The following is a 25,428-nucleotide window of genomic DNA, read 5'->3' as shown; positions in this document are numbered from 1 at the left end:
GAGAAATGGGCAGGGGAGTTGTTCCATAAGGTCTGTGAGAGCCTCAGAGTCTACTGCATTAGATGAAGTTAAATACAGTGAGCAGAATGTGATTCTCTGATGTGTGTGGATTTCAACTGCAACTGCTTGCAGGTCAGTAGCCAGAGGGACAGCAGAGGAATGGTGTGCGTTCCCCAGTCAAGTCATCTTTGTGATAGCTGTATAGCCCCTTAGGGCAGGGGCATCAGATGCTTTAAAATGTGTTTCCTGCGAACACACACACACAGGGTGCTAGGAGCTTCAGTCCGTCCACATGTGTCCTGAACCCATTAATGTTCCACTGGAGGATGGGAGCCATTTATCTTGCAGGTCACACTTTCACCCCGTCTTTCTGCCTGGGAGGGGAGCCTACCACATGAGGCGGTTCAGCTTTGGGGCAGAGCGATTGCCCCAGTCTGGCATTCAGGTCCATTAGCTCTGATGACGAACCAAGAGATACGTCAGAGAGGACATAGTTCAACACCATCGGACAGTTGACTTCCCGGCTCTGACAGAGGTTGACACTTTGTCTTGGATTTTTATCCTGAGTGGGTTTTTGGGCCACAACCATGGCTGTAGTAGTAGTAGTAGTAGTAGTAGTAGCAGCAGCAGCAGCAGCAGCAGCAGCACTGGACTGTGGACCACACAGAATCTTTGGAGGGGCAGGGAGCTCCGCAACAGTGGCAACCACAGCCTTGGCCGAAGTTCTGATTGCAGCTATGGGCTTTGAAATAACTGCAGCAGGAGAAGCACACTGGCACATACAGATACTAGTTCTAACACTGGTAACCCCCATTTGTGTAGAAGTATCGGTTTTAGGGACTGGCTGTTTACAAACAGATGCAAAGGAGGTACGGAATGTCAGGGGCTGCATGGCCTTATAGATCTTTTTGACCTCTCCATATGAGAGATGTTTAGTTACTTTTATTTCCTGTGCCTTCCTTTCTTTAAGATAGACACTGCACTGCCTGCTCCAGACAGAGTGAGCCCCAAAGTAGTTGACACACTTCACAGGAAATGAACAACCAACTCCTTCAAGGGCAGCCTTCCCACATTTGCCACAAATGGCTTCCCTCTTACATCAAACAGTAGTATGCCTGTGCCCAAAGCACTCACACTTAAAACAGTGCAATGGATTTGGGAAATAATGCCACTTTCTGAGGTAAAGAAAATCTGCCTTGATATGCTCTGGAAGTTTTGTGTTGTTGAGTGTAAGTATAAATGAGTCTGATTTCATTAGCTTGCCATCCACCATTTTCATTATAGTTTGCACATCAACAATGCCTTCTTGAGCCAATTCATTTTTCAGCTCTTCTCTGGGAATGACAACTTCTCTGGAAGTCACAATAATTTAGCTGTAGTTCAAGGTATTGTACAATTCTGTCGCTACTGCATACTTTCCAAGACATCTAGCTTTTTGCACATTAACTGCTTGCTGTGAATTAGAAGTTTCCACTAACAATAGTCCATTTTTATGTGAATGTAGGCTTTTCCGGTGTATACTGCTGATGAAATCTTCTCGGGCTTCCATCCGGTTAGCTGCATTGATAATTCGCGGATGGAAGTCCGAGAAGATTTCATTGGCAATGTTCCATTTCAGAAGCATTCGACTGACTTTAAAGAGCCATAGATTCCCTCTCAGCTCTTTTGGATATAGAATGGTAAAAGCTTTTCAACACTACCCTCTGCCAACTTGACTATGAACAATACATTCTGGTCAGCAGCATATATTCTGTTACTATAAACACCACCGCTCTAGAATTAGGAGGACTGGCTACATGAGCCTTCTTGTTCAATTGGGTGTCGGTGCCTATCAGTGGTCCACTCTTTCCACTGGGAGGAGGAAGAGAGAACCTTGAAGGATCCATCCTGGTCCCATGAACAGTTAGGGAAGTAGAAGTCTACCTAGACAAGACACCTGTGTGCCAAGGTAAGCCTTATACAACTGAGGTGCGGCAGTTTCCCCAGAGATTGCCCGTTAGCGACTGTTCAACTTCGACAGCCGTGCACGTCATCTGTGACCCACAATGTTCCACCACTGCACCACACTGTGGTCACTGAAGCATGCCCGTAACTTATAGTGACAGGGGACTGGAGGCCATTACCAGTCCCCAGCTCATAGCCCCGGGGTTGCCAAGTCTGTACTCAGAAAATGAATGCTGAGCCCCTGAGGGGGATTCATCACTTTAACTATGCAAACATTTAAAGCAATTTTTAATGCTTTCACATTTTTCTTTCTGCTGCTGGTTTCTAACTGATGCAAAATGAAATGTGCTCTCCATCTAACAGCAGTTTCAGGTTTATCTTCCAGGTACTTCTACGGTTTTCAACAATTTCTGCTCTTGATGACATTTCCAAATAGATTATGCTGAATTAAACAAAACTATCACATTCTTATTACCGCTTGAAGAAAATACTCAGCTACTCATCAATAGCTACCCTGTTTCATTTTAGATTTGCAATACTTCTTTGCTTTTTGTCGTAACACCTTTGTTAAATAAGTGTTCCTTTGGTCCTATGTATATATAATTTTCATTTTTAAGATGTTTAATTTCGCCCCCTCCCCAATACACTCTTATCCAGTGCCTTTTTTCTAAAAGAAAGTTCGAGGGTACTCCGACATTGGATATAATGCAGCGAAAATTACTTATAACTGAAGCATGGGATACCACCCGTCTGCTTTTAGCCATGACGTCGTCAACATCATCACGGTTGCGGGACTGTAGAGACATCTATTGGTAGCTCGGCGTTTGAGCATATGCATATCCGTTTAGTACTACCATCACCCACTATTAGCAGGCGAGGGCACTACATGCTTGTCAAACTGGCTGCCAGCGATTCAGTTGTCGAGAACGGTTTCCACAGCATCGAAATGCTTGAAACAGTCAATGACATCACTTTTCCCACCAAAAACTGCACGGATATCATTCGTATTGCAATTATCAACACGAAAAAATGAAATAAAAAATTTACGTCCATGAAATAAATCTTTGGCACTCTTCCAAGTTCTCAACATCGTAAAAAATTACTTTGTCGACGAAAAAGTTTAGGGGTACGCATCCCCCAGCGTTCCACCAGAAAAACAGCACTGCTCTTATCTATTTTTATGCTGCATCTCAGGAGACAATAAGCACTTTTGATTTGAAATTGGTTCAGGACCATCATATTTCATAGATTTTCTTTATTGTTTGACACAGTGTAATCATTTTTTATTTTATTTTATTTTAGTTTTGTTTTGTTAAGTACTTTTTCCATTTTGTCTTTCTTCTGGAAGAATGCATTAATAACAACCATTGTTCTTCGCAAATTTTACTAATGTATGAGCTCTGTCATTTCTGCTTTCACAACCAAAATTTCTCACTGAATGATCATTTTTTTAAATTTTTGACCTATGTTTCCATTAAATCCTCAATCATCATCTTTTCGTTAGGCTTTTTGTAAATAATCAGTCCCTGTAATTCTTCTGCATAATCATCACAATATGAGCACATTGTTAAATACAATGAGCTGCTTTCCATGCAATATTGTTTCATTTATTTTTAAAATTTGTCTTTCTATTCCATCTGAGAAACCAGTACTGTAATCACCATCATAATCCACTTCAGAAAGCCTTGTATGGTAGTAGATGAGTCTCCTACAACTTCTCTTATCCTCACATTACCATTGTTCATTATTGACACTAGATGATATCTCAGAATTTAAGGTCCTTGAGGAAGCAATTCCCAAATCATTACAAGGACTTCACCTCTGCTCTCTAACATTTCAATGCAAGTAAGTCTGATAGTTCGAGGAGGGAGACACCCTCTTCATACATCTGTTTTACTGTAACTGAATCATATATTTTTAAAAGGGTATCAGTCCGGAATTTTGTGATTTTGAGATTTCTATTGCTTCAGATACTACATAGTTGACTGCAGACACTGACATTAATATGATATCAGTCTGTCGTCAGTTTGTGTACATTCTACAAGATTCTGAAAACAACGTAATTTTGATAGGGGCATCAGACAACAGCTCATGCCATTTAAAAGCAAAGATGCATCAGTCTTGATTGACACCCCCTTTGAAAACAAAGCTCAGATAGCAGCACTGACAATGATGTATGTCAAGGCAAGGAGAGTCCAAATGAAGTGCACTCTATTCTCAAATGACAGCTCAGCTCAGAATATAAATCACACTCCCAGCAGATTTCTGTTATAATTAACTGATTCTGGGAGATTTAACTAAATTCAACATTACTTTCCACTGAGAGGACACCAGTCTTTCATTCTGTGACAAAGATTCAGCATTATAAAAATGAAACTAAATAAACAGTACAGATTGTTTGCTGTGCATGATGTCACATTAGTGATACCTAAAAGTTTGAAACCAGCTAAATTTCTTGTTACAGCAGTTGCTGCTACTGAAATACTACGTTCGAGTCATGGTGGCACACGTATTACGGGACGACAATAATTTCTGAAGAAACTCAATGTACTGGAACATGAGAGAAGCTGACATTTATTCTGTACCAGCTCTTTTTGTTTCTGATAACACAAGAAAGGGTTGTATTACAGGTTTGACAATTATCAATGGACTGATTAGTCACAGTTTTCTTCTGGGCCTAAAATGTGGTCCACTGACTGCGCCAGAAAAATTAGCATCTCCATTTGGTAAGGTTCCAATTAAGTCCAACACAATCAACAACTTGGAAAAACTTCAACATTACCTGCCTGACAAACACCTCTCTTCCTATGAAGAAATTTTGAAGTCGCTTGCAAAGAAAGATGGCCAAGGCAATAAGTGAATGGATTGGCAAACACTAATTATTCCTGCAGAATGAGTCTTAGTATTCTGAAATGTAGAACTGTACATGTTATTTGTATATAATCAACATAAGATTTACGTGGAAAAAAAGGAGAGTGCATTTTCAGTATCTTTTACATGTAACTAAAGGGGACAGGGGGCGTGGAGCACTAGTTTCCAGCTTTCAGTGATTAATTACATTTCCAAACTGTAACATTAAAAATTAAATCAGTTTTCAGACAACCACATTGGCATCATATAACATAGCAATGCCAATAAACTATTCTCTCACATTTTTTATTTTACTTATTTTTGCTTCCTGTAGCCAAGAATGGAGGAATTTCAGTTTTGTTACCTGGAGACTGTTCTTATTTGGTCCAAAGTATGCTGCTCATCTAGTTTATACAATAGTGTGCATGTGCGACATATGTTTTATGCAAGCTGATCTTAAAATAGCCGCTACAGAAACAAAACTATTTAACTGACTCAGTGTTGATTTTTCACACAAATGCAAAAGTGTGCAGTCACTTCACATTGTTGTTGCTAGTTATGTATCTCTTGAAGATAGGTAATCGGCAATTCTTTCAGCATTTCACTAAGTTTTCTGGCATTGGAATCTCCCTATAGACATCATCCACGAACAGCTTCGTGGAGCTTCTGATGTTCTGGTTACATGGCATTTACACCTTGTTTGATTTACATGGTATTCCTATACGTTCATTCTCATTGTACAGTACTGAAAATACATTTCCTCAGTAACAACAGGCATGATGAGATAAGTATGCCAACTGAATGGAATCTGGGAAACTGGAAATTCATTTACACGATCGATTTTCTTCAATGATCAAATGTTTCACCCCAAAGTATCCCTAAGTACTGCATCATAGAATTAAGAAGTTACAGTGTTCTATTTTCAAAATGGAGGACCAACCCACTCTGTTGTGTGTGTGTGTGTGTGTGTGTGTGTGTGTGTGTGTGTAGGAGGAGGGGGGGGGGGGTGTTTCGAGGACACAAATGAGATCTGTGCACTAGCTTTAAACTTTAACAGTGCAAGTGGACTCAACTAAATAACATAAGCAACGACTGGGCATAGAGATTATTATATACAAATATAATGACTGATCGGTTAACAGTAAATTTTGTTCTGCTTATACACACATACACACACTATATATAAACTTTTCTGAAGGTGGCTTTAAATTTATTTTAATACTTATTATATGTTAAGAGAAAGCCTAACAATTACGTTACATCAACAAAAATAATCAATTTTTGAAAATATAGAGCAGTTGGACACAAAAAAAATCTATACATCAAGCAGTGGCAGGAGAACACACATATTAAAAAAGGTATTACATATGCAAGCTTTCAGAGCCAGTGGTTCCTTTTTCTGCCACCAGAAGGGTTGAAGAGGAATGAAGAGGGGTGAGGGAAAAGGACTGGAGAGGTTTCGAAACAGGGGTAGAGTTCAATAAAGTTACCCAGTACTCCAGGTCAGGGGAGACTTACCTGATGGGATGAGAAGGAAAGACTGGACAAGAGTTGAGCCACTTTCGAGATGTTACCGAGTCTGTGATGAAAGTACCAGACAACATGATGTGAGGATGAAGTTCAATCTCTTAATGGTGATTAATCATGAAAACAAATTTATAACGGTCTTGAAAAAAGTTAACAGAAATAATGATAAGCTACCCAACTCACTATTAACCCATAAAGACAAGTTGCCATGTCCAAAGAAACAGAAATAGCATGCTTTTCGGTCACAGGGATATAAGAGGGATGTTGCTCCATGGCCAGTTTTTGTATGATGAAGTACATATATTGATTAATAGAAAATCTCATATAAAGATGTGAAACAAATACTAACAAAGAGATATCTATCGGCTGTACTGAGCTGAGGTAAGTACTGGCCAGCCCCTTTGAAGTACATATATTATCGGATGGAGGACATGGAACAAACAAGAATACAACCTTATTGTTTGAATATGACAAAATTTGTCTGTTTTTCATGTGAAATATGGACTCTAGCATGAAACTTGTTCTAGACATCACTCCTCTTCTAATGGAACACATTTGTAATTATGTACACTGTATCAACAAATTTTGTCTTACACCTTACACAGTCTCACAAAACGCATCTTCATTAAAGGCCATCTGATCCTGACAACCATTGTTTCGCCTTGTCAGTGCTTTTGTACTGACAATAAGTCACAACTGGCCTTAAACTCCTTCATACTTCAGTAAGAGCAGTAAGAAAGAACGAGTTGAGGAGTATGAAGTGACCGCATGACCACAGTTCTCAGACTCTTCATACTTGCAGAACTACAACAGGAATGAAGGAAGCCTCTTATAACTGATATAACAGTAGCGCCTAAATTTGTAAAACATGCAGTCCACAATATTATACTCATACTCACCCCCTTTCTGATCTCTTAGTACATGCATGTGCGTGAGCGTGAGAGGGGCACTCAACAATGAGGTTATCAGCACCCTTACATAATTAGTAGAAACAAAGGTTGTTAAAAGGTAGAAAATGTGATAAAAGAAATAAAAAGCAATGGTAGATAAAATCACACTCACTCTCTCCCATCATGTATTAAAATTGGTCATATGTACCAAAACTGCCATTTAAAACACAAGACAAGAGGAAAGCTAGAATAGATTCACAGGAATATGTACAGCTAGCTAACAAAAACTGTGGATGAGCTAGCCACCCCAATAACACATCAAAAACATTGTCGTAACATTTTAGAGAACAAGCTGGACATGGCATAAAGCTTAAAAATACTTAATCACATTCATGTCACTGTCATTGGCCTCTTGTCTGAATACAAAATATAGTTTACAGAAATGTAGCATACCACAAGTATCACACATGGTAGGATCCTCTCACTGGAGCAAGAAGCCATGTGTCATACAGCAGTGTCCTATACAGAGACAAATAAAACGGACCTCAACCTGTCTGTGAGGCTGGAAGGAAATACACCACAGCCGCATTGTTGAATTCATGACTTTACTAAACACAGCTTATTTCTGTCACTTCCAGCCACTCTTCTTCCCATTGACACAAGATTCTGTACCTCAACAGTGAGAGGATAGCATGTACGGAGACGGCATGCTGGAGTATCCAAGGATCACACTATGCCTCCTTGGCTGCTACACCGGTCCTTTCACTCTCTTTAATACTAAGTGCACAGGCACCCAGCAAAAAAAAACCTTCTTCTGCAGTGTTTGTATGTAGAGAAGGACATCCTGGATATTCTGAACTACTTTAGCTGCTGGGTCCATCTGATGTAGAGAATCAAGGGCACTTAGGGATCAGAACAAACGAGGAATTTAACACTCACAATGCATCTCATCAGCTCCAGTGTCTGCAAGATAGTGTATAATTCCGCTTTGAAGACAGTAAACTGTTGAGGGAACCAAATCCTGAGGACATGATCAGGGAAAACAAGAGGACAATCGATGGAGCCCCTGAAACTTCCTGGCAGATTAAAACTGTGTGCCCGACCGAGACTCGAACTCAGGACCTTTGCCTTTCACGGGCAAGTGCTCTACCAACTGAGCTACCGAAGCACAACTCACGCCCGGTACTCACAGCTTTACTTCTGCCAGTACCTCGTCTCCTACCTTCCAAACTTTACAGAAGTTCTCCTGTGAAACTTGCAGAACTAGCACTCCTGAAAGAAAGGATACTGCGGAGACATGGCTTAGCCACAGTCTGGGGGATGTTTCCAGAAAGAACATCAGCAGTAAAAACTAATGCGTTAGTCTTCATTAAGTCCAACTCTTTGAAGTCATGTGAAAAGGGGTAACGGCATAAAGTAGGAACTTCCTCCACAGTAAATGCACAGTGAAGACTTCATGTGCTCCATGACTATTATGCCAACTGTGAAAGCTCTACAAGAACCCCAAAAACTGACATCAGAAGGACTTCTGGTGAAACCATGGCAGGTGCATCTGTCCAGTGGTGGTTAAAACTATACTTCAAAGCAGAAAACAATGATGGGAGGTAATTGTATTGCTGTTTTTAATTTTCTTGTTCATAAGAATCTCTATTCTTTGATTCTGCTGCACTGAGTTAAAACATGTCCTGATTTTAATTCTATCTGTTCTTTGTTATTTCGCTTCACGGCTGATAATCCTGTTATGTCCCCTGCGAGCATCCTAAACTCCTCTTCCAAACCCGCTAACCTCCTTTCAATACTAAAGTTCTACAATTTATTGTCCCTAAATCAAAAGTAGTAGTAGTAGTCTGGTTTCTTCCTTTCTTTCTATTTTTCCCATTGTATATCTTCCTCTACTCACTTCTCTGTTAATCATAAAACAAATGAAGAATTAGTGATCCTTGGTGTAGCAAAGGAGGGGGAATTAATGCCAACGTCTTGCTGGAAGGAAAACACAAAACTAAAATTAAACCTCTTCTTGTTATTAAAGTTTTACAGAAGAAATAAAAGCTCTGGTTGGGACAATGTGGACAGTGATATCGGCCAAGGCTTTGTTGGCCAACCCAGTATTTGTTTAAAGTGATTACAGTAAAATAAAATCAGGGTTCTTGTGATAGGTAGGTCAAACCTGCTTCTCCCAAGTACAACCCAAAGGCTTCACTACACCATCTTCCTCAGTCTCTTGGTGGAAGAAGCGTAATGACATTTTGGTGGACTGATTTAAAGGGGAGATATTTGAACTCTGTCATCGAATGATATGAGGCCAATTTCAGTTTCTTTTAAAATAAAAGGTCACAGTTCACAGATATTCTATCTGCCTGTAGTAAACATTGTAGGTTAACAGTTTCAACTTGTTATTTTCTTCTGCTGCAATGTCTGAAAATCAAAACTTCAACTTATTCCCATGCAATATGAATACTGAATGATAAATAATAATATTCTGTCAAAATTTTAAAGAGTTTTTGATTATCTGGTTCACTTAAACTGCAACTGTAGTAAGTACCGGAAAACAAATATCTATTATATTCTATTGCATCCATTGAAAGAAGGTAATTTACCGTTATTTCACATACAGAATTTTTTTAGACAAAACAATATAAATATCATGTGACTCTGTGTACTTACCCCTCCTTTGACAGGGGTCTTCATGCTGGATAATGTTTGCATGAGACTGAACAGCTGTTCAAAATAAGGTTGTTGCAGTAACAACAAAGTTGGTAGGCTTTCACGAGGTGGAGGAGGCAGTACAGATGGTATATCACCTGCTGTATCACGTTTTTTCTGCTGACGGGAGGCTCCAACAGACACAAACACAAGCTGAAACAGAAAATTGGAAGTGCTGAGAGAGAGAGAGAGAGAGAAACTAGCATTTTGTTGTTGTTGTGTGTGTGTGTGGGGGGGGGGGGGGGGGGGGGGGGGGGGGAAGGTGGTTCAATATCTGAGTAAATATCGACTGGGACTTTATGCAGAGGACTATTATTTAATTGTAGTCAAAAAATGTGTTCATTTGTATATATGTCCATTACAATTATCCGGGCTGTTATGCCGCGGTCGGTTGATGAATTCTGTGTCGATTCCCAACGTTTCATCTCCGACTGCGGGAGACATCTTCAAGGGGGTCCGTAGCTCAATGGAAGGTCCAACACACCCACTGGCTCGCTACTAACTGGGCAGTTAGTAGCGAGCCAGTGGGTGTGTTGGACCTTCCATTGAGCTACGGACCCCCTTGAAGATGTCTCCCGCAGTCGGAGACGAAACGTTGGGAATCGACACAGAATTCATCAACCGACCACGGCATAACAGCCCGGATAATTATAATGGACATGATGTTTCCGGCCGTGAAAGTCTACATTTTAGTATTTGTATATATGTTGATATTGATACTTTTTGTGTGTTTATGTTTCATATAGTGCACATTTTGTATGTTCGAAGGATAAGCATAATTCAAAAAATCAAACAATGGAAAATCCAGCATGGAGTATAACAGTTGCCTAACACTGCAGTTGTGTGTGTGTGTGTGTGTGTGTGTGTGTGTGTGTGTGTGTGTGTGTGTCCGGGCGCTCATATATGTGTCTACTGTTGACAAAGGCCACTAGCTGAAAGCTTTAAGTGTGAAAATCTTTTTGTTGTGCCTATCAGCGACTCAGGATCTCTGCTGTAGCATAAGCATAATGCTTTATTCTAGTACACAATAAAATGTTAATTCTTACATTCATTTTTAAATTCTGCACCTCATAATAACACAAAGGAGGCAGGTGACATATTAAAACAGGTAAGAATGACGCAAGAAAAACAATAGTGTCTTACTTGAGCACACATTTACACATTTTCGAGTGATGATAGATGTTTCTTCCTTACAGGTGATTGAAAGATGATGGCATCAACTCACACCAACCCTACTGAGAGCATCCTGATATCAGTAGAGGGCAGTGTCCCCTACATTACTGCTGAGTAGTTCAAACAGTGCCACCCAGATGGATCATCTATTACCCACAGTATAATGGTGAAACTGGCTCTGTCACAGACCAACCTAAAGCTGGACGACTAAAATTGTCTGTAAAGGCAGCAACATCAAATGCTGTTCAAGCATTGTTCATTAAGAGTGCAGAGCATAGTACTTGCCGCACCTTCCCAGAAAATGGAGTCAGACATATATTAATAATGAGTATTTTCATTACACATAGACAGTACCTGTCAAAAATCTCACCAACAACTAACCAGATCATCGGGTTCTGTTTGTAGAATCTGTAACACACAATGACATATTGTTCCCAGGGGAAGCTAATTTCAATTTGAAAATAAAAGTAAATAAACAGATTCATTGATACGTGATCTGAGGCTTTTGCAGCATATATGATGCTTCCAAGGTTGTCAGGTGTACTATTGGATGCAATCGGTGAACAACCATTCTACCATCATCAGGTGGTACTGATGGAATGAGGAAATTCAGAAATTTGTGGTAAGATCTTATGGGACCAAACTGCTGAGCTCATCGGTCCCTACTGATGGAATGAGGGATCTTTGGTGTGCTCCCAATATACATATACCTGCTGGTCCAGAGTTCTTGCTTCGCAGACTCTGTGCCACGCTTAGTGGTGGGGGTGGGGTGGGGGGTGGGGGGGTGGGGGGGGGGACATCCAGCTGCAGTAGGCAGGGGCTGGGGACTGAGCTAAGTACTGGCTCCCATGCCTGACATAGCTGGAAACCCATGTCCCTGTTTATTAAATTATTGATCACATGTTTCTCAATAGCTTCTTTAATAATGGAGTCCCAAAATTTGTTCATGTTGGCCAAAACTTTTGTTTGCTGATAATTCACTGAATGTCCATTCTCAATGTAGCGTTCTGCTATTGCTGACTTGCTGTGCTGCTGACATCAGATTCCTGCAGCCTCAGCTCCTTCAGCCAACTGATAAAATCTCTCAAGTTCCGTACGTGATGTGTACACTTTCCGACATAAGGGCTCAGTATATCAGCCAGGTACTGGTGTGTACACTTTACAACATAAATGCTCAATGCCGGGCTTATGTCGTAAAGTGCATACACCACTTCCGGATCTTGGGAGATTTCATCAGTGGGCTGACAGAGTGGAGGTTGCATAAGCCTACTGTGAGTTTTGATGTCGTTTCACTTTTCACTCGAATCCTCTTAGAAGGCTCTACAAAATAAATCAATGAGATGTTCAGCTTGGAGCTGACACAGCTTTAAAGACACGTTCTAACATCAACTTACTTTATTTTCAATGGACAGTACTATGAGCGGACTGATGGAGTGGTAATGGGCAACTCTCTGTTGCTGATTGTAGCAAATATGTTTATGGAGAACTTCACAGAGAAAGCACTGAAAAGTGATGAACTACAACCCATCCGTTTCTTCTGATATGTCGACAATACATTTGTCATTTGGCAACATGGACCAGAAAAAGTATGGGAATTATTTGAACATTTGAATCCCACCCATGAAAATATGAAATTTACCATGGAAACAGAAAAAGATGGTAAACTTCCGTTTTTTGATGTTCTACCTCAACACAGATCCGATGGTTCGCTTGCCCACAGCTTTTATATCAAGCCAGCTCATATAGATTTATATCCAAATGCCTCCAGCTGCCACCATCCCTTGCAAAAGAATAGCGTGCTGAACTCCCTTGTATGCAGGGCATATGCCATTTCAGAAGAACAAAGTTTGAAGGCACAGCTGCGACACCTGGCATCTATCTTCCACGAAAATGGATACACCAGCCAACAAGTTCAGACATCCCTACAACGCAAGAACCCAAAGAACACTATGGAAGACGAAACCCCGGAAGTAGAAAAAAAGAAGACCGCTCTCATACCATTTGCTGGCAATATAGCTTACAAAATTACACCAGTATTCCACCCTCCAGCCAAAATATGAGCTCTATTGGGTTCGGTCCCCCCACCACTGGCCATGACATGGAGCCTGCAAGGCCAAAACTCTGGATGTGCAGGTACATACAACAGGGTGTCCCATTTATCTTGACCACCCTAAGTAACTGTTTGTCCAGATGCAAATTACAAAATGTTTCAAGCAAATGTTCTTTAGCGATCAGGGGGACATCAATCAGCATGATTACTTTCATTGTAGCTTTGTTTTTTACAAATCTATGAACAGCAGTATGACTTTTTTTTAAATGGCACCATGTATTTTTTATTCGGTAATTCATTTCCTCTCCTAAAAACCTATTCAAAAATGCAAGAACCCAACGAACACCATGGAAGACGAAACCCCGGAAGAAGAAGAAACACAGTGTTATTAATTACATAATACAACAGTGATGTTGACACTCCCAGTGCTTAGTGCAGGTACTCCGGGTAATGGAACACATCCACATGACTACGTTGACAGAGCACAAATGTAAACATAAGTAGGATGCACGCCCGTCATTCCGTCAACCATCATCAGTTGAAGAGTTGTGTGAGTAGAATGTACACTAATGAATTGAAGGTAGAAATGCTACTCATCTATGGGGAACATAAGTTAGCAGAACAGTAATTGCAATACTGTTTTCTTATGTACAGGTACATTTAGTACAGTAGTTCAGTCCTTTTAAATACCGCTGTGTAGAGTAGGCATACAGTAAAGGATATCCTTCCTACAAACTGCATCAATATAACGTTTCTTTTATTGTTGTTGTTGAAGGTAGGCGAAATGCTACAAAGGCAGTGGAACTGTACAGAGAGCGATATCTTCACAAGAATACACCTTCCTGACCGATGTTTCCTCGTCTTGTTGCTTCAGGAAACAGGAAGTATCAACCCACGACAACGCAATTGTCATAGCACTTGCACAGACGAAGCTGTTGAAGTTACTGTTCTCGCTTCCATTGCTACGAATCCACATGTGAGCACACGACAGCTTGAATACCACATTGGCATTCCTAAAACCAGTGTACATCGTATTCTTACAAGTCATCGGTTCCATCCTCACCACATATACCTACATCAAGAATTGCATGGGAATGATTCCCAGAATTGTGTACAGTTCTGTCCGGGGGCACAGCAGCAAATCGTTGCCAACCCGAACTTCTTCTCCAATGTTCTATTTACCAATGAATGTTCCTTCTCAAACAAAGGACAGGTAAATACAAGGAACAAGCATTATTGGTCCAGTGACAACCCACAATGGCTTAGATAGGTTGAACATCAGCGTCAATGACGAGCTAACGTCTGGTGTTGGATGATTGGTACTACAATTATTGGCCCTTATTTCATTAATTGTAGTCTAAACGGCACAACGTATGCCAACTTCCTCACATGAATTCTTCCTCTTCTTCTGGATGAAGTACCGCTAAGAACCAGAATGCTTATGTGGCATCAACATGGTGGATGTCCAGCACATAATGCCTTGCGTGCACGTCGTGTTCTGAACCGAAGGTATCCTGGCAGATGGATTGGTCTAGGAGGAACAGCTACATGGCCTGTTAGGTCTCCCAATTTAAATCCTCCAGACTTTTTTATTTGAGGATGCATTAAAGACGTTGTCTATCATGATATTCCAACTACTCCAGAGCACATGGAGGATCGTATCGTGCTTGCTTGTAATTCTCTTCAGCAGACAACACTGGAAGCAATAATTAATTCTTTCATTCAACAAGTGCACCAGTGTATCGGTGTCCGAGTCAAAGTCAATTTTGTGTTATGTTTTTACTTGGTTTTCATTTGTTTTCTGACGACTCCAGCAAACTGGAGGAGTTTGTGATCCCGGTCTGAAAGTCAATGTTGTGTTATGTAATTAATAATGTTGTGTTTCATTGAATGGTACACTGTGATACATTTTTGAATATGTCTTTAGGAGAGGAAATGAATTACCAAATAAAAAATAAAGTGTGCCATTTAAAAAAGTCATACCGCTGTTCATATCTTAGAAAAAAACAAAGCTACAATGAAGGCAATCATGCTGATTGATATCCCCCTGACAGCTAAAGAACATTTGCTTGAAATGTTTTGTAATTTGCACCTGAACAAACAGTTATTTAGGGTGGTCAAGATAAATGGGACACCCTGTATACCTGGAGTGCACCGTAGACCCTCATTGCATCAGTGCCACGTGATGATGCTGGAACAGTTGTTCGCCGAAATATTGTCGACCTTCGACAATTGCATCAGTAGTACACCCACAAACCTTGGATACACAATCACAGGTAACAGTCCAGTCTCACTAGAGGGATCCATCAGATATAGTTGGTGTATCAAAAGTGATGGAATATGGGGTTCTCATATAGTTGGTCGTCGTCCACTCACGGTACACTTACAGCAGCTTGTTATCTGCAGTTGTTAGGAGAAGATGCACTGCCGTTGTTGCTATCTGGATATGGGACATTTCCAATTTTCTTTCAGTAGGATGGTGCCTCACTTCATTCATGAACTAGCTGTCCAGACATACCGGACATCCAGTTTCCCAGAGATGAATGGGTCATAGAGAGCCAGTGGAGTGGCCGTCACATTCCCTGGATTTAAGTCCACTAGACTTTTACCCATACAGATATGCTGCTGTGTATGCAGCAAAGATCAGAAATACTGTACATCTCAGAGAGCAGATTGTAGATGCTTGTTATTGCATTCCTATACAAGTGTTTTTAAGGCCCACAAGGAATGGATGAATCAGATGATCAAAAGCCTAGAACATGCTGTATAATATGCCAAGCACATCCTGTAGCCTTTGTGGGTTATCACCAGCATTTGGCTTGTTCTGGACAAACTGCAAAACAACTCAAGACTGAATAATGCTATGCTCAAGTGAAAGGCACCACTGGGTTTCTTGTGTAATTCTCCCTATGTCTGATATGTCACATGACCCTCTCCCCTTTTAAAATCACAAGTTGTATCCAAGGCCGTTGCTTCCAAAATGGTCACCATTTTCATAACATAACCTCAAAGATTTTGTCCCTTCTCCGATTACATACTACTAGACTCTAAATTTCTGTTTATCAGTCTGTTCTAAAAGGGCAGATCCACAACTAAGGACAGTCCTGAATGTTCTTTTAGGAACTACTTCCTGATTTCTAAAACTGGTAAACAGTTTGGATTTTAAGACAAATTTCAGAAAATGAAGGAACATGATCAATACTGAAATTCAACGCAAAGTCCAATTTCTTAGGCTCTGTAAAGGTAACATGACGAAAACTTTTATATCACATTCATTGCCATCTTTTGGCAATAGGTGTATGGTGAGTATTCATTATTATCCGAAAAAACTTAAAGAATATTTATACAATTCACTACAACTTAAATGCGCAAAAGAAGATTATTGGCTATGATGTTAAAAAAGGAAGCTAGGAACAAATGAACTTGTTGCATGACTTGGATGTGCACTTGCAGGCAACCACACGAATATTAAAGACATTGTTAGATTGAAGATGTATTATCATTGCCACAGACACCATGCTGGGTGTGTGAATTCCTAAGTCAGTAGTAGACACAAGACTTCCCAACACCGCCGCCGAAATAGGCACACAGCATCTGCAGCCATCAACCGACAGTTACTCAACATACATGTCTAGCTCACCCTTCCTGGGTTGCTATCAAAGACCACAAGAGGCTGCCGCAAGCTATCATCAGCTCTGCTGTGTTGTGTTCTATTCTTCAGATACTCAGGCTCTCTAGTGATACTACAGTGTTAGTACAGACTTGGCAACAAACTTGGATTTTCTAGATGTCTTTAACCATATGTTGTTGTGTCTTTCTGCCTTAGAACTCATGCATTACTACAGGATACAACAGAAGGAGCCCCAACTGTATTTTTAGCTTATAATTATTTGGTGTAATAGAACAACTGAAAAACACATATTTTATTTAGGTGGAAGTTAACTTAAGTATTATTTACAGTTGTGGGCTAGGGAGGTGTGGAAGAAGGACAAAAAAGGAGAGGAGCAGGGAAAGATGGTTGGATGCGTTGGCAGAGGGCTGCAAATAAACAGGGTGGGAGATGAGAATGGGGAGGAGATGATACGACAGAGTGGGGTGGAATCTGTTGGGTGGAAGGTTTGGGGACAGTATATTACCTTAGATTGAGGCCAGGAAAATTACAGGAGCAGCGAATGTGCTGTAAGGATAACTTGTCTGTGCAGTTCAGAGAAGCTGGTGGTGGAGGGAAGGATCCAGATGGCTCAGGCAGTGAATCAGCCATTGAACTCAAGTGTTTTACGTTCAGCTGCACGTTGTGCCACAAGGTGGTCTACTTTGCTCTCAGCCAGTTTGGCAGTGGCTGTTCATCCTGGTGGACAGTTTATTGGTAGTCATGCCAATATAAAAAGCTGTGCAATGATTGCAGCAGAGCCGGTAAATAACATGGCTGCTTTCACAAGTAGCCCAGCCTCTGGTTGGGTAGGACAAACCCGTGACAGGACTGGAATAGGAAGTGTTGGGTGGGTGGATTGGGCAGGTTTTGCATGTGGGTCTTCCACAGGGATACGATCCTTGTGGGAAGGAATTGGGATTGGGAGTGGCATAAGGATGGACTATGATGTCGTGGAGGTTGGGTGGGCGATGGAACACCACTTTAGGAATGGTGGGAAGTATATCGGGTAGGATGTCCCCCATTTCAGGGCATGATGATAGATAATCAAAGCCCTGGCAAAGGGTATGGTTCATTTGTCACCAGTCTATGGTGGTACCGGGTGACGAAGGGGACACTCCTTTGTGGCTGGTTTTTAGGGTTGGTGGGAGGATTGAGGGTGTGTAGGAAAATGGCACGGGAGATCTGTTTGCCGACTATGTCTGGCCTTTCTGTAAAGGCCTTGGTGAGACCCTCAGCATACTGAGCAAGAGAGTTTTTGTCACTGTAGATACGCTATCCCCAGGTTGACAGGCTATATGAGAGGGATTTTTTGGTGTGGAAGGGATTATAGCTGTCAAAAGGCAGGTGCTGTTGGTAGTTGGTGGGCTTAATGCAGACAGAGGTGCAGATGGAGCCGTCAGAGAGGTGGTCAACATCTAGCAAGGTGGCACATTGGGTTGAAGAGGCTGATGGGGAGAAGGTTTGAGATTGTGAAGGAATGAAGATAGGGTGTCTTGGGCCTGGCTCCAGATTATGAAGATATCATCAATGAACCTGTACTAGACTAGGGCTTTGGCGTTTTGGGAGGCTAGGAATGTCGTCTCTAGACGGCTCATAAAAAGGGTGGCATAGGAGGGTGCCATGTGGGTGCCCACAGCTGTGCTGCAGATTTGTCTATATACCTTCCTTTCAGATGAGAAGTAGTTGTGGCTTAGGATAAACTTGGTAAGGTGTATGAGGAATGAACTAGTGGGTTTGGAGTCTGAAGGACGTTTGGAAAGGTAGTTTTCAGTAGTGGTAAGACCAGGGCATGATACATGTTGGTGCCACCATCAGGTGGCTTGTGGAGTATCGATGTAGATGTAGATGTACAGGGAGACAGCATCAACAGTGATGAGTAAGGATTGTGGAGGTAAAGGGGTGGAAATGGTGGAGAGTCAGTGAAGGAAGTGGCTGGCGTTTTTGTTGTGGGAGGCTATATTATGGGCAGTTGGTTGGAGGTGTTGGTCAATGAGTGCCGAAATTCTTTCAGTGGTAGCACAATAACCAATGGGAGCACAATAAGCAGTGGGAGCACAATAACCCAATAACCCAGGATTATTGGGTTGCAGATTTTGGAGGCACGTAGAAGGTATGTGTGCAGGGTGTCATAGGGGTGAGGAGGGAAATGGATTCAGGGCAGATGTTCTGGGAAGGGCCTAAAGCTTTAAGCAGGGATTGGAGTTTGTGTTGGACTTCTTGGATGGCATCACTCTGGCAGAATTCATAGGTGGAAGAGTCAAATAATTGGCCTTCTGTCAGGTAGTTGCTGCGATTCATAACAATGTGGCAGAAAACTGGTCAGAAGGTGGGATGATTAGGTCAGGATTTGTTTTGAGGTGTCTATGGCTGTTCTTTCTTCTACTGAAATTTTGGTGTTTTGAGAAAGGGACCTGGGTAAGGATGGTCAGGTTAATTTGGAGGTAAGGAATTCCTGGAAGGTGATCAGTGGGTTGTTAGGTGATAGAGGCAGGGGGCACGATCACTGTTGGACAGTGGTACGAACTGGAAGATGATGGGTTCAATGTTGGAATTTGGGTGGTTTTGGTTGAAGGGATTGGCGGCAGAGAGGTACTTTCACTGCAGGGACCAGGAGGTCTTTAACAAGTCCAGCATGATTAAATTTGGGTGTAGGGCTAAAGGTGACACTTTTGGATAGGACTGAGGGTTTTGGTGGAAAGGTTAACAACTGTGTTACAGGAACAATTTGGCTATGGATTTGGTGGAGGGTTGGTAGGGAGTTTTGGGGGATGTGACAAGTTGAAAAGGTCAGCTAGACAGGGTTAGCTGCTATGAGGGGTGGACAAGGAGGAACACTGTGGGTGCGATAGGGGTTGGATGGTGGTGCCTTGAGGTGGCAGCAGGGTGTCAGCATTCGACACACCATCTACGTAAATTATCCAACCTCTGACATACTAATTAATTAATCCTGACTAATTAATGGAATTTAAACTAATTAACTGTGTGAACTCTGCACCTGGCGGTATTAAGCCCGGGATCTCATCTTGCAACTGATGAGGAAAAACGAGGGGGGGGGGGGGGGAGGAGTAACAACCTCATTAAAAAAAAAACCTGGGTCCATCTGGCTCTGGATAGTAGCACCCTGTGAGTGCCCCTGCCTAGGGTTCACAAGTGAAACCCCAAACTCCAGACGTGTGGTAGCCACTGGTACTCTGGTCAGCATCTGTGGCCCAGTGAACTCGGCTGTGATTGAATCTTATGGAACTCAAAAATCCAGTGAAATTATGCGATATCCTTTGGGATTTCACCACCAAAACCTCAACACCCCAACACACACCAATAATAATGACAAAACAATGGGAAATAATCCACTACCCTGAGCCCCAGTCAATAAGATTAGGTAATAGACCTGATGATCGGATTCCATGGTATCAGGCATGTCACGAAGAGAAGAATCGGAGCTTCTCAAAAACCCTCAAAACTCAATACAAATGCACTACTGAAGTCAGGTAAATTGAGACAAATGACAAACACCGTAAATAAATTAAATATAAAAATTCTGACAACACAGGAACCATAATTCTCAGCCAAGAACCACTTTGACTCGGAAAACTACAGAATATACAAAGGTAAACCAGCCATAACTTTTCCGAGAAGAAATCTCAAACTCTTCGGATTGGGATTTGTAGTACATAAATCAATACTGGACTCTGTAATAGACTTCACCTCAAAATCAGAAAAAAATATCAACACTCAGGATATGATATGGAAACAAAGCCTATACACTAATGGTTCAAATGGCTCTGAGCACTATGGGACTTAACATCTGAGGTCATCAGTCCCCTAGAACTTAGAACTACTTAAACCTAACTAACCTACGGACATCACACACATCCATGCCCGAGGCAGGATTCGAACCTGCGACCGTAGCAGTCGCGCGGTTCCGGACTACAGTGCCTAGAACTGCATGGCCACCACGGCCGACCTATACACTAATCAGTGCACATGCCCCCACAAACAATTACAACAAGGAAAGCTCACAGATGATAGAAGGTTTCTGGGAAGATCTGGAAGAAGCCATTAACAAATTCCCCACGAAATGTGTGTAAGTTTCACTAGGAGATTTCAATGCCCAATTTGGCAGGGAAAGAAAGTTCAAAGACACAACAGGAAAACACCTGGGCCATAAGTGGGCAAGTAAGAATGGAGAGAACCTGATAAAACTTTTGCAGGAATTTCGACCTCAAAATTATGTCTATGCAATTCCAAAACTACAAAAGAAACTCTGAACTTGAAAATCCCTCAACAATGCCCTAGAAGGATTTCAGATAGACCACATTGTGATATCCATGAAAAACACCAGAGAAATTATGAATGTAATTCAAATCCAGCCACCACCTACCCCAAATTAAAGCAAAATTTATATCCAGTAGACAAATTAAGAGAATCGGCAGAAATTTCCGAACAGATCCAGAGTACCTACAATTAAACAAGAAAGAAATAATAGAAAAAAATGAGAAAATAGACTGTAACAGCTAGCTACAACTGCCAGAAAAAGTTAAAGAACTGATGAAACTGGGGCAAACACTGAGAAAAAGGAAACATAGGTGGTGGAACATGACATGTGACAGAGTCATAGAAGACAGAATACAAGCCTGGAAAAAATTTAAGTCACAGAACAGCCAAGAAATGGGAAGAATTCAACAGGATACAGAAGACCACTTTGAAAATAATCCGTAGAGAAAAAGAGGTTATGAAAAAAACAGACTGAAAGAGATATAAGCAGACTTCAATAAAAATAACACAAAGAGTTTTTTGGTTAATATTCAGAGAAAATATGACACTTCAAAAGACAAGATGGAACACTGGAGACAAACCCGAAAAAGAACTGTAAAATATTAGTGCAATACTTTGACACACTACTAAACTGTGATAAACCAATACAGATCCTACAGTTCGAGAAGCCAGAACCCAAACTCAGTTCCAAACCACTCACACGTGAGATCATGAAAATAATAAAATCACTGAAAAATAACAGACCACCTGGAGAAGATGGACTGATTGCAGAAATCTGGAAATTAGACCACAAATGCATCACACCCAAAATACAGAGAATCATCAAAATCATCTGGGAAGCAGAAAAGGTACCAGAAGACGAAGTCAGCGATAATACACACCCTCCTTAGGAAAGGGGACAAAACCGATCCTAATAATAACAGAGGAATTTTGCTACTGTCTGTGACATACAAAATTCTATCAAAAGCCTTGTTAAATCAGCTAGAGCCTCAAATAGATATGCAGACAGGAGAATACCAAGGAGGGTTTGGAAAGGGAAGACCATGCAGTGAACATATCTGGTACCTGAGAACAATATTGACAACAAGAAAGTCCAGGGACACCACAGTAAGATTTGTCGACTTCAAGAAGACCTACGACTCCATAGATAGAGAAACACACTCCAACACACTGGAAGAAATGAAGGTAGACAACAAAACCAGGAAGCTAATCCACAAAACATTAAGAAATGCAACATCCAAAGTGAAGTTCATGGGAGAGATCTCAGAACCATTTGAAATCTAGACAGGAGTGAGGCAGGGAGATGTGCTGTCACCCATTCTATTTAATTTGGTTTTGGAGAAAATAATCAGGACATGGGATGAAGGAGTCAATGGGGTAAAGATGGGGAGACACAAGGATAGAACTGTCAACATAAAATTTCTGGCCTTTGCTGATGACATAACCATCATAACAAATAACAGAAAAGAAGCCAAGGAAGCTCTAGAGACACTACATGAAACCTCAGCCAAAACAGCACTACAAATCTCTTTATAAAAAAAATGCAAAATATGGACACAAAATCCACTGGTAACAAAGTACGGACATATAACACAAGTAGATAGCTTCAAATGCCTGGACTGAACAGGACTGAACACAATATTCAACGAAGAAAGAATAACAAAACAACAGAAAGCATACAAATGTACTTGGCACCATTACAACTAAGGAAGTATTTCCATCAATGCCAAGTTACCACACTACAGTACAGTAGTCCTACCATAGGCATTGTACGCCTCAAAGACAACAGTAATCAAAAGAAGAATGAAAATTAAGGAGATGGAAAAACACGAGAGGAAAATGCTGAGAGAAATCTACATGCTAATTCAGAAAGAGATGTGGATAAAGAGACTGGCAAAAGAACTGTACTAACAGACAGACTATTACAAATATCAGGAAAAGAAGGGCAAAGTTCTACAGATAGCTACATAGGATGAACGAAAATAGATTGACCAATACAATTTTTAACATAGTGACAACTAATAACGTGAAAACCAGCTGGGTAAAGGAAACCATGGAAGACTTCAAGAAACTGGACATCTCCACAGAAGACATGACAGACAGGGAAAACTATAGAGAGAAAAAAAATAGAAATTTCAGCTAACACCCAAAGAGAAGAACACTGGAAAGAAGTGGACAGAAGAGAGGAAGAAGAAACACAGTGAGTGCAAGAGACGTTTTTGGGAAGAAAAAAAGAGACAGAAAGAAGCCATGAAAATTGATTGTATTTTAGAGCTCTCTGTAAAGGGGAATTAATGGTGTTCATAATAATAAATAATAATAATAATAATAATTAACTGAATGAAAATAATGATCACAGACATTCTGTTAAGGTTTTTAAAAAATAAAGTGCTCCTGATGGGATCCAAACCTATAACCTTCGCCATACCAACTACTTTAAATGTCAGGCTAATGCACTATTAAAAGTGTTTTACTCCTCTGGTCGATTATTCGCAAACCAGGATCCACTAGGGTGAATGACAGCACAGTATCACACTCTGGACCTTAACCTACTCCACCAGACAGATGGTTTCAAAAAGTTGACTCCACCACCACAAAACTAGCATTGTTAGATAAAGTATAATACACTCAGGTAGTGAACTAAAAGAATGAAAAATCCAAGATGGAATAGTGACAGTATTATGAAAAGGACAGACTGCTACACACCATATAGCAGCCGGCCGAAGTGGCCGTGCGGTTAAAGGCGCTGCAGTCTGGAACCGCAAGACCGCTACGGTCGCAGGTTCGAATCCTGTCTCGGGCATGGATGTTTGTGATGTCCTTAGGTTAGGTAGGTTTAACTAGTTCTAAGTTCTAGGGGACTAATGACCTCAGCAGTTGAGTCCCATAGTGCTCAGAGCCATTTGAACCATTTGAACACCATATAGCAGAGATGTTGAGTTGCATAGAGGCACAACAAAAAGACAATCAAACAAGGAAGCTTTCCACCAAAGGCCTTAGCTGGAATTGGACAACACACACACACACACACACACACACACACACACACACACCTCACATACTCATGACTACAGTATATGGCTGTCATGGCCGCACTGCTCGCAGGAGTAAAATAAACTGAACAAAATACAGTAAACATTAGTGACATTCTCTCTAGGTTGCTGCTGAATTCTAAAATCAACACATTCAACTCAATCTTTGGAACAGTGTCCATAAAGAGGCAACTGAAATTAACTTGGTGGATAATTTAATTAATAGAGACAATGGGTTTCCTCTTAGCAGGACATGGAATCCTGTACTATCCCACAACAAAACAAAATGTTCTTCAGTGCAGCCAGTCCGACTGTTCGAAAATCATTTACCCCGAGTGTGATATGTCATTGCTGCCGGTGTTCTACTAAGGACGGTGCCACTTGTCTAGTCTTTAAGGACAGCAACTGTGATTGACAGTACACGCACCGTGTACGGTATGGCGGTCTATACAGGACACTGATTTGCAGCCTGACATCAATTCTCAGCAGGACTCATCACCAGAAGCAGCGTTCTCTGAAGATGGCAAACAGTTGGATCGCTGAAATATTGAATCAAGTTGATTTTAGGATCCCCCATCTACATATCGAGGGCGCTAGAAACAGGATATTAACTCAGCTGGCCAAGGTGTGTGAAGGCAATCAACTCTATGCTACTCATTCTAAAATTTTCACGATATTTAGAGCTTGTACACAGTCTCTGTCAACTACTCTCCATGATATTTCGACTTCACCTGACAATCATCCTCAGGTGAGACACTGCAGACTAATGAAGACATCCTTTATTCCGCAATATATAACACACTGAGAGTATTCTGCACATGCATCAACATCATGATGAAAGACGGACCACACTTCCTGGCAGCAGGACCTTCACTGGGAGAACTGCGGAACCCAGTTGTCTTCCGTGTTGACACTCACTGTGACTGTCAGTGCATTATGCTGTCTTCGATTTGAGCAAATGGTGAAGATGATTGGATTCCATGCATTATCCAATTGGTAGCTGCTGTTACGGTTCATCAGTTTTCCAGGACGCGTATTTCCACAGATTTTTTAATAATGGAGTCCCAGTTAGATGCTGCTGTGGCCACAATTATTGCTCAGTTGCATAAGGAGGTTGTAGTGTGTTTATGTTTGTGTATAGTGTCCTTCCACAGTGTGTTGTCTGGCCTAGATAAGCCATACCATGCTAACAAGATATTTTGTAAATTCCTGCCTTCCAGAATAACAAATTGTGATTCACTGGTCCCAGCAAGTCAGCAATATTAAATGGTAAGTGGGAAACCATTTTCACCTCAAAATTACAGAGGATTCTTGCTATTTTAAACAAAACCT

At 41.2% G+C, this 25,428-nt stretch overlaps 1 protein-coding gene across 1 annotated transcript in view; it reads right to left on the bottom strand.

The window, feature by feature from the left end:
• Positions 1-25,428, bottom strand: part of LOC126263189 (ubiquitin carboxyl-terminal hydrolase 34) — a 524,696-nt gene that overhangs the window by 309,601 nt on the left and 189,667 nt on the right. Inside the window, exon 21 of the mRNA XM_049960250.1 lies at positions 9,876-10,067. Within this exon, the coding sequence (XP_049816207.1) occupies positions 9,876-10,067 (192 nt within the window). The remainder of the gene's footprint in view (positions 1-9,875; positions 10,068-25,428) is intronic.

Source organism: Schistocerca nitens, chromosome 1, assembly GCF_023898315.1.
Source record: "Schistocerca nitens isolate TAMUIC-IGC-003100 chromosome 1, iqSchNite1.1, whole genome shotgun sequence".
In the NCBI taxonomy this organism is placed as follows: Eukaryota; Metazoa; Arthropoda; class Insecta; order Orthoptera; family Acrididae; genus Schistocerca; species Schistocerca nitens.
This window is presented reverse-complemented; position numbering and strand designations above follow the sequence as displayed.